The sequence below is a fragment of the Seriola lalandi genome, unplaced genomic scaffold (genome assembly GCF_002814215.2).
Source record: "Seriola lalandi dorsalis isolate HSWRI2012SDOR001 ecotype SW California unplaced genomic scaffold, Sedor1 jcf7180002054559, whole genome shotgun sequence".
Lineage (NCBI taxonomy): Eukaryota > Metazoa > Chordata > Actinopteri > Carangiformes > Carangidae > Seriola > Seriola lalandi.
In genome coordinates, this window is record NW_019525112.1 from 630,339 (window position 1) to 648,544 (window position 18,206).

Sequence of the window (18,206 nt, forward strand, 5' to 3'; positions counted from 1 at the left end):
ACATAGTAAAAACAATAAAACAAAACGATGGTAGACCGGGTTGGTGGACAGCTTGCCGTAGTTGAACCTGACAGGCAAAGCTCAGGGTAAAAAGTGCACTGCAAGTCTAGCTTCTCACCTACTTCCTGTTTTACCTCAGTTACTTTTTGAAGTTCAGAGTCAGGCAGCAGATCTGAGAATGAGCAAACACTGGACAGTCATGTTGGCTCAAATGAACTGTCATTCATAAAATGGCGTTTGTCAGAGGAGTTCGCGAGCAGTCTGAAGATATTTTTATGAGCTAGACCGCGCTTCTTTTCTACGATAAAGAGCTCCCCTGTAGCGACCCAGCATCATCATTATGCCCGAGCTGTCGAAAATGAAGAAGCCCGACGTCAAGGTGGTCCTGCTGGGAGACATGAACGTGGGGAAGACGTCGCTGCTCCACAGGTACACGGAGAGGAAGTTCAAAGACACTATCAGCACCGTCGGAGGGGCGTTTTTCCTTAAGCAGTGGGGACCTTACAACATCTCAATATGGGACACTGCTGGTAATATCTCCTTCATATGTTCTCTTCATGCCTTTCCCACTGTTTATTTGAAACTCTTATCAACCTTCATTCCTCTGGTTTATTAACTGTTTACCTGATAACGCGTGATGCCGCCACCTGAGGCAATCACAGGCATGTGACTGCTCAGTCTGTACAGGCAGCCTGCTTCATGGGAACCTGCTTCTGCTGGTTCTGGGTGGTGTGTTATTCATTTTCACAGTAAAAAGAAAAAAAAAGCATTTAATGCTAAAACGAATAACCATCATATGTCCAGTCAGGTGTTGCACAATTAAAGCTCTTCAAGTCAAAACAGGATAAAAACAAACGGACAACCCAACACACTGATAGACAAACAACCTTTAAAAACAACTTTTAAAATAAGCCTCTTAATCTATACGCTGTCACACACCTTTTACAATCATTTCAGGGTCACTTAAGCTGCTTAATGTAGCTATTAGGGGACAGGCATTTTTAATAAACCTTCAATTGGTCAGAACCTGTAATCATTGATCTTCAGAACATTTAGGCTTTGGTCTATTTTGGAACAAACTCAGTTGTATTGCCTTTAAAAGGGACATACTTCATGAATACAGCAACAGTAAGTAACTGTAAAAGTAAAACACAGTACGAGATAGTGAACTAATATAGCTGAGTATATAAAATATATAAAAGTCTGTCAAGTAAATTTTCATAAATGTAATTTTAATATAGAGCAGCCTGTAAAGAAGATAAAGGCCTGTTAGTGATATGATTAAACAGCTAATGAGTCAGCTAAAATGTTTGAACGCCTTCATTTAAAAGAGTGACAGATTAATTTATAACAATGGTAACTTTTACAGTCTTAGTTGATTATCATTTGCCAAGACGCATCTGAAGCCCTCGTAAAGGTCTGCGTAAGAAAACATCAGATTGACTCTTGAACTGGTAAAATATGGATTTTTAGTGTGCTGAAAGAAAACTGTCTCTGCTTCCTTAACACAAACTAAGGATTTGTATGTTATTATTCTGTGACCATAAGGTTTTTTTTTTTATTATAAATGTTTATGAGGCTACAAATGCCCCTGTTATCAGCCCATGTTATAAAATCACTGTGTGCCTTGTGCTATATTGCTCAATATTGGACTAATCTGACCTTATCAAAACCATGGTCATCTGAGAATTATTTTCCTTCCCTGACACACGGGCTTCATATATAACAACCACTGCTAAAGATTTGACAAGAGATGCACAATTCCACTTTGATTTAACTATCAATCCCATAATGGAAAGCAGCTAAAACTTCATTACAGAGTCAAAAAAAAAGTCTTCATCAGTGAAATGAGATGTGCTCCTGTGCTGGAGCCAACATGACAACAGATAGACTGCAAAGGTCCTCATTCCACCAGATAAATTAAATTAATTTTGAAATACTATTCTCTTTTCAATTATTTTGTTTAGTCTTTAGGCATTAAATGCCAGAGGAATAATGACTGTGCATCACAAGTTACTGGTCATCTTAAATTTGCCCATTTAGTTCAACCAACAGCCACTGGATTTAAATAAAGATGATCTGAAACGGACAAGAATATCACCTCCGTGTGAAGCTGAAACCAACAAATGTTTGGTGTCAGTAGTACTAGTACTGGTAGAGTAGCATTCTTTCTGCTCTGTACCTAGTTACAGTTTTGTTTTAGTAAATGAAGCATAGGATTTCCCTTATGTGTCGAATAATTTAAAAGTACAGGTTCTAACCATGAGTCTGAAATGGTCAGTTGTGGTGAATGTGAAGATGTTATGAAGAGTGGATGGTCAGTTGCTAGTTGTACCCTGTTGTAGATTATGAGTTAGCAGTTTAATTATTTGTCATTTATTTAGGCAAGTTCCACAATTTTGAAATATGGAATAATATTAATTTGTGTGAAGAGATGTTAGACTCAGAACCTGTGTTATTTTACTGCAATATTGAATACACTCAGAAACTTGTGCTTTTCCAGAACTTCTGTCCCCAACTAATCTCAAGCGTCACAAGAGACCTGTTGTCTTAGAATTAATTCTCTTCAATCAACACATTTGGATATTTTTATTGGCAATGACAGGAAGAATGATTCATTTAGTTAGTGCTGATGAATACGCTTATAACTGTGGTACATTCTAGCACTACGTAAACATGAATTACTGTAACTCTTCTCAGGCAAATACACACTTCACAAAAATAGAGTTGGTGAGCCACAGAGATAAGGACAGACTGCCCATGTCACCAGTAAGCCATTTCCTGTCTATGTTCCCTAACTCCATGACCTCTGACAGAATACTGTTGCATTTGTTTTACTTAGTCAGTGTGATGGAGAAATGCCGGATAAGCGCTGAGTCATTTCAAGGCAACTGTTGCAGACCTATCAGCATCAACCTTCAAGCTGTGGACAGTGGCAGTTATATGGGTTGTATTAAAATCTGTTAGATGTTTGGCTCATCACATTGAAACCAGAATGTCTGTTTCTTTTTTTCCCTCTGATAAAAAATGTTGTCAGCTGGACAGTTTGGTTTTTAAAACAGGGATTTCAGCTGTCAACTTTGTTCCTGTTAAAGTCACATGACAGAGCTATGACGGGAAGACTTGACTCCCCATGCTTTAACCTGTCTTTTCCAAACTTGCATGCAATAGTGCTTTCCAGCGGAACAGGCAGGACTGAGTTGAGTCACTTCAGCTAATAGTAAAGAAAAAAGAAATGTCTTCCTACCACAGATTTTCAGTATATTCTGATATATTCCAGGGGGCAATTGTGATGAATTAATGTTGATTATAATACTCTTGGACAGAGCTGACATTATTAGTTGATTAACAAATTTATAGATGGACAGAAAATTAAATCAACAATTAATTGTTATATTTTAAGCAAAAATGCCAAACATGTGGTTCCAGCTTCTCAAATGTGAGCCTTTTGATGTTTTTCATGTCTGTCATAAATGATAGTAAACTCAAGAGCCTTGGGCACTATTCACCATTTTTCTGATATTAATCAGACAAAATACTGAATAAATTAATTGAATGAATGAACTATCAGCAGATGAAAATAACTGGTTGGTTGCAGGCCAAGATATAGTGTTATACTAGCTACATCCAGCTAAAGCTAATGCAGTCTAATATAGCAGTCGCACCAGAAACTATAATAAATTATAATGTTCAGTTTTTGTTGAAACTCTTAGAGAAGTGTTGATTCAACTGTATGGTGCTGTTTAATTGTATTGCATTATACTGAGACATTTTTCTAATATTTAGCCTTCCTTCATTGATATAAATTACATAATATTAGAAACACCTCTCAGTGTAATGCAACATAATTCAACAGCAATACACTCTATACAGCCTCTAAAATAACCGTGAAGTTGAATCAACAGCACTCAAAAACAATTTCAGACATTCTAACCTTCATGAAGATTGAATATTATATTAGACTGCATTCGTTTTAGCTAGGCGTACCTAATAAACTAGTAACCAAGAGATGCCCCCAGTCAGAATGTGTTCACACACAATGTTGTCTTTCAAGAATCCTGCATATTTCAAAAACAAAGGTTGCCTCTGTTTTCACACTGCTGACTTTCTTGTCTTGCACAATTTCTTTCTGTGCTGTGTGTCTTTCTGCACTGCTGTTCAGTGTGGCTGTTAAGTCTTTGTGTTTAGTGGGTTCAAGTTGAGTTGTTTTCCTGCAGCATCACAGACTCTTTTGACCCCCTGCTGTGTCTCCTCAGGTCGCGAACAGTTCCATGGGTTGGGCTCCATGTACTGTCGAGGTGCTGCCGCTGTCATCCTCACTTACGACGTTACCAACTGGCAAAGCTTAGCTGAGCTGGAGGAGCGCTTCCTGTCCCTGACTGATACTGCCAACCACGACTGCATTTATGCCATAGTGGGCAACAAGGCTGATCTCACAGACCCTAACGCCCAGCTGTCCCAGGACTCGGATGGAGTGTCTCAGGACCAAACTGAGTGTGACGAGGACAGGACAGAGCCACAGGTGCTGTCTGCCTGCCCAACACCCCCTGCCTCCCCTGCATCCCTCTCTGGGATGGTCCTGCACAAACAGGTTACCCATGAGGATGCAGTAGCTCTTTATGGGAGAATACTACGCTATAAGGGCCTGGAGGAAAAGAGCAGCCTGCCTGCAGAGAAGGTGTGCTTCGAGACGAGTGCCAAGACAGGCTACAATGTGGACACTTTGTTTGAGACACTGTTTGACTTGGTGCTGCCTTCCATCCTGAGGAAGAGAAACGAGAACCAGGAGTCTCCTACAGTTGACCTGGAAGAGTGCAGAGGGGCCAGCAGCAAGCGGGCCAAATCTACCTGCTGCTAGAAACTGCCAAAAAGAGGCGGAGAGGCCACCGCACGCAGAGACTCGTTTTTAACAAAGGACAATCAACAGGTCGGTCTGAGCACCAAATACATAATGTGATGGTACTACTTATTTGACTTGACTCAGACCCAATAGCATAAATGACCTCCCGGTAACACGCATGCACGCACGCACGCACACACACACACACACATACATTCTTGATGCTATGAAGATGGTCGGAAAAAGCAACTGGTGTCCAGAGACATTTCCTATGTAAGGAAGAGAAATAAATGTATTTTTTGTTATCACTCTGAGCTTTTAAACCTCCCACGCTGCACTTGTATCCCAAAGATGTCTGTGAGCAGATAATACACATAAAAAGTCAATCACTGCTATTTTTAAATGTAAATTTATCAGCACTAATTGTTAGTTGGGTGGCACATTTCACTAGATGAAGTTTTCATAAATCAGACGTATTTGATTTACTTTAATGTTTTGTTACTAGCATTGATACTGATCTTTATATTTTATTTCCACTTTTGGAACTTTTCAATGAGTGTAAATAGTAAATACCCCTGTTGAATTTTTACATATGTTGTCATAATAAAGATTTTTATTTTGCAATTTGCCTGGTCTGTGAGAGTAAGACAAGCTGGTTTGAGTAAAATAACACAATCAGAAGTATAACAAACACCATTTAATCTTTACAGTCTAATAGAATTATCATGTTATGAAAATGAATAATTACATTACAAGCAAAACAAATGTCAGTATTTTTTTGTTCTAATCAAACTGTTTATTTCTAAACAAGTGAGCCTAGATTAAGTGGAACATTTGACCTACTTTCTAAATTGTGTAAAATATCCTAATCTATCCCAGGATCAGTGACCAGAGCAAGGATTTGCTACAGTCAGACCTTTGATCAGGGCTGTTTACATTCTGTCCTGTTGGCAGCTTGGGGCAGTTCAATAATTAGTAGATTTGTGAAGCAAAATGAGTTTGGCATGAGTAGTGTTAGATAAGATACATGTAAAACTCTTAGGGAAGGGGGTCAAGTTCATTCAGCTGGTATAAATACAAAGAGAATCAGTGCATTGTGTGGACATATGGTATATGAAAAATAAAGAGTTACAGACTATTTTTGCAGTAGTTGATTAATGCATAAAACAAGTTAACAGCTTGGAAGGGCTGTCATATTATAAAAATAGGTTTTGTAAGAGCAATGGAATAAAAGCAGGATAATACTGTCAATAGTATCAACAAACAATCCAAGACCTCTAATGACACATTCTTCAGTGGGCGGAGAAGTAGTGTTAGTGGCTTTATGGTGGGCTATACACCCTAAACAATAAAAAATAAAAAATAAAAAAACATCTAAATAACTGAAGCAGTGCATACACACAGGCATCTTTGGTTCAGCTGTAGTATACGGTCTCTGATCTGTGTCATATTAGCTGAGGTAATAAGTTAAACAGTAAGCACCAATCCACATTTATCATAAAATACTTTTCCCATAATGCTGTTGACTTCATTATGGGGCTTCTCCTGTTTTATCTACAGTGGGACATTTCATTCAAAGCTCAAGGGACCACACAGTCATTGCATGTCTGAGCTCTGCGATTTGGGGACAAAGTTTCCCATTTACGCTGATCTAAGTCAGTATTTCAGATCCCCCTTAGGTTGGTTTAGCACACGGATAGAGAGACGACACTACACCACTGTCAATGGATCAACTTCTTTCTGTCAGCGTCAGTCTTTCACAAGTTCTTCATGCAGACCTGGCAGCGGCTGATGCGGGACAGGAGCTGGCCTGCTTTGAGCGTCTCTGATGCCGGGTCAGTGTGGAACGACTGATCTATGGAGGTTAGCCAGAAGCTGTGCTTGTTAGCAAAGTAGTGGCATGTGCCTTTGGCCCCATTGCACTCGATGAATGGTGTTGTGCGGAAGTCCTCCAGGCAGGAGCCAGGGGATGACAAGGACTGACCTCCGCCTTCATTTCCTGCTGCTGTATGCTGTGGAGACAAAAGTGAGGGGAAGAGAAAATGTGAATGTGGCATTTTAAAGTGACAAATCTGGTGATATTCTACATTTTCTTTTTTGTCAACAAATCCCATTAAAAAACCCAAGCCAACAATGAACTGATGCCACTAACAACTACTGCCTGTGCAGTCTCCCTGTTTGGTCAACGCCCACATCTCAGTCTTCACATTCCCAATTTGTAACACAGACTTTCTCTCACAAATCTCTAATCTCCAATTGAAGATTTTCTAATTTCACAAAGCTCTTCCAGAGTAATGAACACAATATTCTTCAGTTTTCTCAGACTGCCCATGATTAAACTGACTTTAATGTGTGAAATTATGTTTTCCTTTAATTACAAGGGACATTGGTACTAACACTATAAGTAGTCTGAGTGCCTATAAAGCTTTTCGGCCACTGTCACTTTTGTTATGGTTACTATTTCAAAGTCTCCTAATTGACAATAACATGAGCACATTTTTTGGCTCCTGAAATTAAACCAGAGCTCACCATGAGGAATGAGTAACCGATCCACAGGCTGCGCCACCCCACAGGACACTGTGGGATGGTGATGTCCTGGCTGTGGACTGCGATGGCAACTGATGGAGCTTCGCATACTGAGCAGCGGCTGATGTACGGTTTGATCTCTCCCTCTTCTACAGGCATCATGGGAAGAGGAGCAGTTGTTGACAACCAGTAGGACTTATCGTTTCTGCTGGCATAGTAACAAATGTCTCCAGGATTGCAGTACAGGAAGGGCATGGTGCTGAACCGTGGGAGGCAAGAGCCAGCCAAACCTGAAAAGGACAAACAGCCAAATTATACTTTGCAGTGAGCAAATGGATAAGTGACATTAAATAAGAATTATACCATTTCACATTTAAAAACAGATTAAAAAATACGAATTTTAAAAGATGAAAACACAACCCCGGGCTGGATTTTAATCTTGCTTTAGAGTGACCCTCTGTAACGATAGAATAACAGCAGCACAAGTAGAGAAACTAAAGTCAATGGACTGACTCAGCAATGTAATCCAGTGACATTGACATACATACAATTTATGAATTCCACTTTTAATTTGTAATAGGAAGAATGTGTTACTTCTTAATTCATCATTTAAATAATATTGCTTTAAAGGTGCTCAGAATTGGAGCAAGTATCTTATCCCCTGGACATTTGTTCCTGCTGTGTGTGGCATGACACAGTGGTTTCCTGTTTTGGAAATAGGAGTCTGTTGGAAAGTCTAACCCAGTTTTCAAAGCTCTTTAGTATTATTGTATCAGCTGTGTCAAAGGCAGCACTGAGATCGAGTTGGGATGACATTTTGCTGGGTTCATTTTCTGGTACTTGGTGATACATGGTCAAATTTATAGCAGATCTTCAAAAGGAACTAAGGTGTCCTTTTCCTGCTTTATATACATGGTTATTACATTTAGAGAAAAAAATCTGATTACTTGATAAAGAGTCAACGCTTGAACTGGCATCCACAATTGAATTAGGCTGGGAGATGGATGGATGGGAGAACAAGCACTTGATAGGATAACATCATAACCAAGGACACTGGTAGCACTGCCCCCGTGCAAAAGAGATGACTGTGAGATAGTTTCATGAAAAACTCCAGTTGAAATCTGAAACTTTTCAGTAGGGACACTGGCTGGTTGAAATGCCCCACATATTAAACTCTGCCAGCAGTAAGATCTGAAGAGCCCGACCTCTTTGGTATGTCTTCTGGTTCGTTGGATCACAATGTCAGAGTAGTTTAATCTGGGGAAGCTCGCCTGAACAATTAATGCATTGTGATGGGACTGTGCTATAACAAACTCACACTGGCAAATATCTACACAGTGCACAGATAACCGACTTATTCTTCCAGTCTACTGTAACAAAATCGTATTTGTCACTTACAGGACTTTAACATCCCAATTTATCCCAACTTACCAAGATCCTGGTTGTGGGCCTTTTCCTGGCCCTCGAGGTACAGCAGACTGTAGCCGTTCCACAGCTTATTCATACCCACAGGACACATTGGCGTCTGATCTGATTGACTGTGTTTCACCAGCAAGTAGCCCACACTGACACTGCGCCCAGGCATACCAGGTAACCCAGGGATCCCAGGGTTGCCACGGTGACCTTTTGAGGAATGAGACGTTCAAAGCTGTGTTTTACAAAGTGAACTAATTATCGATTATATAATACATCCAAAAATCTGTTTGTTACACACACCGTTGTTTATGATGGATATGAGTATGTATCATGCAACCTATTGATATATCACTGCAAACTTTACTTATATAAATGTATCTGAAAATACGATGCTTTCACAGTTGTGTCTCAACTCTTTCGTAATTGACCTCAAACTCTGGCAACTGCATCTTCTGACATAATTACATAATAATACAATTAGACCTTGAATCACTTTCAAGCCCTTAGCTAACTAATTAATTTCAGTTCAGTGCTTCATGGTTCATTCACTAAAACTCTCACAAAATATAACAATCAAAAACCTCTTGGTAACTGGTTCTCTGTCTAATCTTCACCTACTTTAAATCCTTTAATCCAGGATTATGAACCTAATCCTAAACTGCCCCACAGACACACCTTCCATGCCTTGCAGACCGGGGTGGCCCATGTGTCCGACCTTTCCACGGAATCCAGCTGTTCCTGGTGTACCACCAATCCCAGGCATGCCCTTCTGTCCCCTGGGTCCTATGAAACCTGTACAGTAACAGGATATGTGTATGTTGCTGAGCAGGGACATTTCACTCAGTGATGTTCAACAACAAATGTTTTATTAGAATAACTAACCTCCATCTCCTGGGGGACCCTGTGGCCCTGGTTCCCCGGTCACCCCCTTCGGTCCTCGGATACCCTGTGGACCTGGAGGGCCCCTCTCTCCTGGAATTCGGACTGGAAGTGGAGGAGGACCCTGGTTGCCTGGAAACCCTTGAAAACCTGCAGCAGGGATGGATTATGTAATTACCAATACAAAAGGGCACATATACATGGTATCTAGTGAGTGGTGGGTATATTAGTGCATAATTTACCTGGGGGCCCAGTGTTTCCTTTTGGACCAACTGGTCCTCTTTCTCCTTTCACACCAATCATACCAGGAACTCCCATCAATCCTTGCTCTCCTTTTATCCCTGTAAGACAAAAAGATATTAAAACTGTGTGCAAAACGTAGCGAGTGATCAGTTTGTCAAACAGCAACATACTGCACACGTGTGCCATCTTTGGCACTTCAAAGTATATTTAATTTTTTTCCATTTTGTTTTCATTGCTGTTATTTGTGGTATTCTGCATATTTAAGTATTTTGATGGTTATTTGACTCTTGAACTCTTTGACTCTCTGGAAAGGCAAGTTAATAAGGTTTGTTGTGATGGCAATAAAGTAAGAAGCAAGAAAAGACTGAACTGCCACCAAGTAAAAGTACAAAAAGTGATATATTCTTGCCAAAGTATCATAAGAGATATTGGTGCCAGATTACAATATATTCTTATATTTATTATTTATTCACAACTGTAAATCGTCATATCATGAATTGTCCAAATGGTAGACTAAGATGTGGCACACATGATCTGTCACAACATTTTAAGCTTTATTCACCCTTAGACCTTCTATTGCAAAACTGAGATACAGTGGTAATTTGAACATAAGCAGCATTGATAAGGGCTTATCCTCGAAAAGATTTAATATTTCATCCATACCTTTCTTTCCAGAAACACCATTAGGCCCTTTCTGTCCAAATGAACCTTGATCTCCTTTGAATCCTTTCCTTCCAGGAACTCCAGGAAACCCGTTAAATCCGGATATGCCCTTTTCTCCTGGGGGAGCATCCACGCCAGGAAATCCTCTGGGTCCAGGGAAACCTGATAAACAAATCATTTAGGGTTGATAAATACACTTAAAATGAGCAAGAACTCAGCATTAAAATCACTTAACTAAACCCTCCTCTATCAGCCTTTGAAGTGTACCAAAGTGATTGTTGGTCACTTGGATTTTTGTTTCCTCTAACAGCAGTTTCCTGTTCAGTTCCTCACCTTGGTACCCTTTAACTCCTATAAAGCCATGGTCCCCACTGGGTCCTTGTCTGTCTGGGGTCCCATCTGGTCCTATGGGGCCACGGAATCCTGGAGGCCCAGGTTGACCATGGTCACCTGAACAATGAACCATAGGATTGTTCTAAGTCTTAAAATTGTTAAACCACACTGCAGCACACATTATGTTTTACTGTGCATCATTTATTCTCTTATTGAGGTCTCAGCAGGTTTATGGCCTCTTGTCAAACTGGGGTCCTGTGAATGCAAAAAAGTAATTGCTAACCTAGAGGTCCTTGGAAGCCTTTCAAACCCGCTGTGCCTGGAACACCTGACTGGTTGTTGGGGTCACCACTCTCTCCCCTCTCTCCTTTGGCTCCAGGCTCCCCAGCTGGTCCAATGATATCCAGACCTGGTTTGATCAGATTTGATTGACAGTGAAGATATCTCTCATGGGAAAAAAACTAAAAGTGTTGACCTTTGTCAAAAATTGTGTGTACACATAGGACCCCTTGACACATATTAATAAACTGATTGAGAAAATAAGTTTTCAGGTCCTTTAATCTGTAAGAAAAATCAATTTCAGTAATGAATTTTTATCTTTACTATTTTACTGTGAATCTGTATCCTTTATTATGTTTCATATTTCATTGATATGTAAAGAACTTTGAAGAGCCCCAGTGTATAAAATGTGCTATACAAATAAAACTGCCTTGCCTTTTCATGTCTTACTATACTATGACTTTTTTAAACCTTACTCTAGTATGACGTTTTTAACTTTACTCTACTATGACATTTTGATGTCTTACTATAATGTGAATTTTTGATATTTTTTTGCCTTACTATACTATGATATTTTTATACCTGATGATGTTAACCATTTAGTAGTTCATTTTACTTTTTGCATTTTTATCTTTACTCTTTCATTGTGAATCTGTATCCTTTATTATGGTTAATATCTAAATGCTCTGTAAAGGACTTTGAATTGCCCCAGTGTATGAAATGTGTTAAACAAATAAAACTGCCTTGCCTTGCCTTTTTATGCCTTACTATACGATGACGTTTTATTCCTTATTATACTATGAGGTTTTTATGCATTACTCTACTATGATGTTTTTATGCCTTACTATACTATGACATTTTTTGACATTTTTATGCCTTATTATACAATGACGTTTTTTGACATTTCTAAGCATTACTCTGGTATGACGTTTCTATGCATTACTCTACTATGATGTTTTTATGCCTTACTATACTATGACTTTTTTACATTTTGAATTGTAAATAATTTAGTAATTAATTTTACATTTTATATTTGTCTTCACTCAGTTATTGTAATTTTGTACCCTTTATTATGTTACATATTTTATCTGTAAAGCACTTGTCCCCATGTATGAAATGTGCTATACAAATAAAACTGCCCTGCCTTGCCTTTTTATTCCTTACTATACTATGACGTTTTTATGCCTTACTATACCATGATGTTTTTTGACATTTTTATGCCTTACTATGACATTTTTTGACTTTTTAATGCCTTACTATACTATGATGTTTTATGCTTTATTATACTATGAGTTTTTTTTTTTTTTACATTTCTAAGCCTTACTCTATGATTTTTATGCCTTACGAGTTTTTATGCCTTATTATACTATGATTTTTTTTGACATTTTTATGCCTTATTATACTATGACATTTTATGCCTTACTATACTATGACATTTCTTTTGACATTTTTATGCCTTATTATACATTTATGTTTTTTGACAATTTTACGCCTCACTATGCTATGATGTTTTTATGTCTTATTATACTATGACGTTTTTTGACATTTTTATGCCTTACCATACAATGACATTTTTTGAAATTTTTACGCCTTACTATACTAGGACTTTTTTGACATTATTATACCTTACTATACAATGTCGTTTTTAGACATTTTCATGCCATACTATACTATGAGGTTTTTTTTAATTTTTATGCCTTATTATACTATGACGTTTTTAGACATTTTTATGTCTTACTATACTATGAGGTTTTCTGACATTTTTATGCCTTACTATACTATGACCTTTTTGACATTTTTATGTCTTACTATACTATGAGGTTTTTTGACATTTTTATGCCTTACTATACTATGACCATTTTTGACATTTTAATGCCTCACTATACTATGAGGTTTTTTGAAATTTTTATGCCTTATTATACTATTACGTTTTTAGACATTTTTATGCCTTACTCTACTATGACTTCTTTTGCCTTATTATACTATGACATTTTTTTTGACATTTTTATGCCTTACTATGCTATGATGTTTTTGCCTCACTATGCTATGATGTTTTTATGTCTTATTATACTATGACGTGTTTTGATGTTTTTATGCCTTACTATACTATGACCTTTTAGACATTTTTATGCCTTACTAGACTATGATGTTTTTTGAAATTTTTATGCCTTATTATACTATGACGTTTTTTGACATTTCTAAGCATTACTATAGTATGACTTTTTATGCCTTATTATACTATGACGTTTTTAGACATTTTTATGTCTTACTATACTATGAGGTTTTTTGACATTTTTATGCCTTACTATACTATGAGGTATTTTGACATTTTTTTGCCTCATTATACTATGACGTTTTTAGACATTTTTATGTCTTACTATACTATGAGGTTTTTTGACATTTTTATGCTTTACTATACTATGACCATTTTTGACATTTTAATGCCTCACTATACTATGACGTTTTTTGACATTTTTATGCCTTACTATACTATGAGGTTTTTTGACATTTTTATGCCTTATTATACTATGACGTTTTTAGACATTTTTATGTCTTACTATACTATGAGGTTTTTTGACATTTTTATGCTTTACTCTACTATGACTTCTTATGCCTTATTATACTATGACATTTTTTTTGACATTTTTATGCCTCACTATGCTATGATGTTTTTATGTCTTATTATACTATGACGTGTTTTGACGTTTTTATGCCTTACTATATTATGACCTTTTTTGATATTTTTATGCCTTACTATACTATGATGTTTTTTGACATTTTTATGCCTTATTATACTATGACGTTTTTTGACATTTCTAAGCATTACTATAGTATGACTTTTTATGCCTTATTATACTATGACGCTTTTGACATTTTTATGCCTTATTATACTATGACGTTTTATGCCTTATTGTACTGACTTTTTTATGCCTTACTTTACTATGACTTTTTATGCCTTATTATACACTTATGTTTTTTGACATTTTTATGCCTCACTATGCTATGATGTTTTTGCCTCACTATGCTATGATGTTTTTATGTCTTATTATTCTGACGTTTTTTGACATTTTTATGCCTTACTATACTATGACGTTTTATGCCTTACTATACAATGATGTTTTATGCATTACTATACTATGTCGTTTTTAGACATTTTTATGCCTTATTATACTATGACGTTTTATGCCTTAGTATACTACGACATTGTATTGACATTCTTATGCCTTATTATACATTTATGTTTTTTGACAATTTTATGCCTCACTATGCTATGTTTTTATGTCTTATTATACTATGACGTTTTTTGACGTTTTTATGCCTTACCATACAATGACATTTTTTGAAATTTTTACACCTTACTATACTAGGACTTTTTTGACATTTTTATACCTTACTATACAATGTCGTTTTTAGACATTTTTCTGCCATATTATACTATGATGTTTTTTGACATTTTTATGCCTTATTATACTATGACTTTTTTGACATTTCTAGGCATTACTATAGTATGACTTTTTATGCCTTATTATACTATGAAGTTTTTAGACATTTTTAAGTCTTACTATACTATGAGGTTTTTTGACATTTTTATGCCTTACTATACTATGACCATTTTTGACATTTTAATGCCTCACTATACTATGACGTTTTTTGACATTTTTATGCCTTACTATACTATGAGGTTTTTTGAAATTTTTATGCCTTATTATACTATGACGTTTTTAGACATTTTTATGTCTTATTATACTAGAGGTTTTTTTGACATTTTTATGCCTTACTCTACTATGACTTCTTATGCCTTATTATACTATGACATTTTTTTTGACATTTTTATGCCTTACTATACTATGACCTTTTTTGACATTTATGCCTTACTATACTATGATGTTTTTTGACATTTTTATGCCTTATTATACTATGACGTTTTTTTAGATTTCTAAGCATTACTATAGTATGACTTTTTATGCCTTATTATACTATGACGTTTTTGACATTTTTATGCCTCATTATACTATGAAGTTTTTAGACATTTTTAAGTCTTACTATACTATCAGGTTTTTTGACATTTTTATGCCTTACTATACTATGACCATTTTTAACATTTTAATGCCTCACTATACTATGACGTTTTTTGACATTTTTATGCCTTACTATACTATGAGGTTTTTTGAAATTTTTATGCCTTATTATACTATGACGTTTTTAGACATTTTTATGTCTTATTATACTAGAGGTTTTTTGACATTTTTATGCCTTACTCTACTATGACTTCTTATGCCTTATTATACTATGACATTTTTTTTTGACATTTTTATGCCTCACTATGCTATGATGTTTTTATGTCTTATTATACTATGACGTGTTTTGATGTTTTTATGCCTTACTATACTATGACCTTTTTTGACATTTTTATGCCTTACTATACTATGATGTTTTTTGAAATTTTTACGCCTTACTAGACTTTTTTGACATTTTTATACCTTACTATACAATATCGTTTTTAGACATTTTTTTGCCATATTATTCTATGACGTTTTTTGACATTTTTATGTCTTATTATACTAGAGGTTTTTTTGACATTTTTATGCCTTACTCTACTATGACTTCTTATGCCTTATTATACTATGACATTTTTTTTGACATTTTTATGCCTCACTATGCTATGATGTTTTTATGTCTTATTATACTATGACGTGTTTTGATGTTTTTATGCCTTACTATACTATGACCTTTTTTGACATTTTTAGGCCTTACTGTACTATGCCGTTTTTATGACATTTTATGCCTTACTATACTATGACGTTTTTTTGACTGTTTATGCCTTACTATACTGTGACTTTTTATGCCTTATTATAGGCTTACTATAGAGATGCTTTATTATACTATGACTTTTTTCTGACGTTTTGTGCGTTACTATACTATGACTTTTTATGTCTTACTATACTATGAGGTTTTTAATGACTTTTTATGCCTTACTTTACTATGACTTTTTTCTGACTTTTTGTGCCTTACTGTACTATGAAATTTTTATGACTTTTGATGACTTACTATACTATGTCGTTTTTTATGACTTTTTATGACTTACTATACTATGAGGTTTTTATGACTTTTTATGCCTTACTATACTGTGACTTTTTATGCCTTACTATACTGTGACTTTTTATGCCTTATTATACTATGACTTTTTTCTGACGTTTTGTGCGTTACTATACAAAATTACGTTTAATGCCTTTCTATACTATGACGTTTTTATGACTTTTTATGCCTTACTATACTATGACGTTTTTTTTGACTTTTTATGTCCTACGATACTATGACTTTTTATGCCTTACTATACTATGACTTTTTACGCCTTACTATACTATGAGCTTTTTTCTATGACTTTTTATGCCTTACTATACTATGACATTTTTATGACTTTTGATGACTTACTATACTATGTCATTTTTATGACTTTTCATGCCTTACTATACTATGAGGTTTTTATGACTTTTTATGCCTTACTATACTATGTCGTTTTTTATGACTTTTTATGACTTACTATGCTATTCCGTTTTTATGACTTTTTATGTATTACTATACCATTCCGTTTTTATGAATTTTTAGGCCTTACTGTACTATGCCGTTTTTATGACATTTTATGCCTTACTATACGATGACGTTTTATTGACTTTTTATGCCTTAATATACTGTGACTTTTTATGCCTTATTATACTATGACTTTTTTCTGACGTTTTGTGCGTTACTATACAATGACTTTTTATACCTTACTATACTATGACTTTTTACGCCTTACTATACAATGAGGTTTTTTATGACTTTTTATGCCTTACTATACTATGACTTTTTACGCCTTACTATACTATGTCGTTTTATGCCTTACTATACTATGACTTTTTTCTGACTTTTTGTGCCTTACTATACTATGACGTTTTTCTGACTTTTTCTGACTTGCGATACTATGACTTTTTATGCCTTACTATAGTATGACTTTTTTCTAACTTTTTGTGCCTCACTATACTATGACGTTTTTATGACTTTTTATGCCTTACTATACTATAAACGTTTTTTGCTTTACTATACTATGTCGTTTTTATGACTTTTTATGACTTACTATACTATGACCTTTTTTTTACTTTTTGTGCCTTACTTTACTGTGACTTTTTTTTTACTTTTTGTGCCTTACTGTACTATGACATTTTTATGACTTTTTATGACTTAATATACTATATCGTTTTTATGACTTTTTATTCCTTAATTTACAATGACGTTTAATGTCGTAGTATACTATGACGTATTTTTTACTTTTTGTCCCTTACTATACAATGACGTTTTCATGACTTTTTATGCCTTACTATACTATGTTTTTTTTATGATTTTTTTTATGCCTTACTATTACATGTAATTTTATGACTTTTTATGCCTTACTATACTATGTTGTTTTTATGACTTTTTATGACTTACTATACTATTCCGTTTTATGACTTTTTATGCCTTACTATACTATGAGGTTTTTATGACTTTTTATGACTTACTATACTATTCCGTTCTCATGAATTTTTAGGCCTTACTGTACTATGCCGTTTTTATGACATTTTATGCCTTACTATACTATGACATTTTTTTGACTTTTTATGCCTTACTATACTGTGACCTTTTATGCCTTATTATACTCTGACCTTTTTCTGACGTTTTGTGCGTTACTATTCAATGACGTTTTTCTGACTTTTTCTGACTTGCGATACTATGACTTTTTATGCCTTACTATACTATGTCGTTTTTATGACTTTTTATGCCTTACTATACTATGAGGTTTTTATGACTCTTTATGCCTTACTATACTATGACCTTTTTTTGCTTTACTATACTATGACGTTTTTATGAATTTTTAGGCCTTACTATACTATGACGTTTTTATGACATTTTTATGCCTTATCATACTTTGACATTTTTTGACATTTTTATGCCTTATTATACTATGACGTTTTATGCCTTACTATACTATGATGTTTTTTGACATTTTTAT

The 18,206-nt window shown here is 35.4% G+C and overlaps 2 protein-coding genes across 3 annotated transcripts in view; one reads left to right on the forward strand and one right to left on the reverse strand.

Annotated features, from left to right (window-relative positions):
* The first annotated feature begins 140 nt into the window (after window positions 1–140).
* On the forward strand, window positions 141–5,978 carry rab20 (RAB20, member RAS oncogene family). Its single transcript, XM_023415950.2, has 2 exons — window positions 141–530; window positions 4,257–5,978. The coding sequence occupies exons 1-2, from the start codon at window positions 341–343 to the stop codon at window positions 4,856–4,858; spliced, it is 792 nt and encodes a 263-aa protein (XP_023271718.1). The 5' UTR covers window positions 141–340; the 3' UTR covers window positions 4,859–5,978.
* col4a2 (collagen, type IV, alpha 2) overlaps window positions 5,523–18,206 on the reverse strand; it is a 65,921-nt gene continuing 53,237 nt past the window's right edge. For both annotated transcript variants that reach the window (XM_023415948.2, XM_023415947.2), the window contains 9 exons: window positions 11,184–11,309; window positions 10,901–11,017; window positions 10,568–10,729; window positions 9,904–10,002; window positions 9,665–9,811; window positions 9,458–9,574; window positions 8,798–8,989; window positions 7,370–7,656; window positions 5,523–6,852 (listed from right to left, as the gene is read on the reverse strand). In XM_023415948.2, the coding sequence (XP_023271716.1) occupies window positions 6,598–6,852; window positions 7,370–7,656; window positions 8,798–8,989; window positions 9,458–9,574; window positions 9,665–9,811; window positions 9,904–10,002; window positions 10,568–10,729; window positions 10,901–11,017; window positions 11,184–11,309 (1,502 nt within the window). In that variant the 3' untranslated portion in view covers window positions 5,523–6,597. The remainder of the gene's footprint in view (window positions 6,853–7,369; window positions 7,657–8,797; window positions 8,990–9,457; window positions 9,575–9,664; window positions 9,812–9,903; window positions 10,003–10,567; window positions 10,730–10,900; window positions 11,018–11,183; window positions 11,310–18,206) is intronic.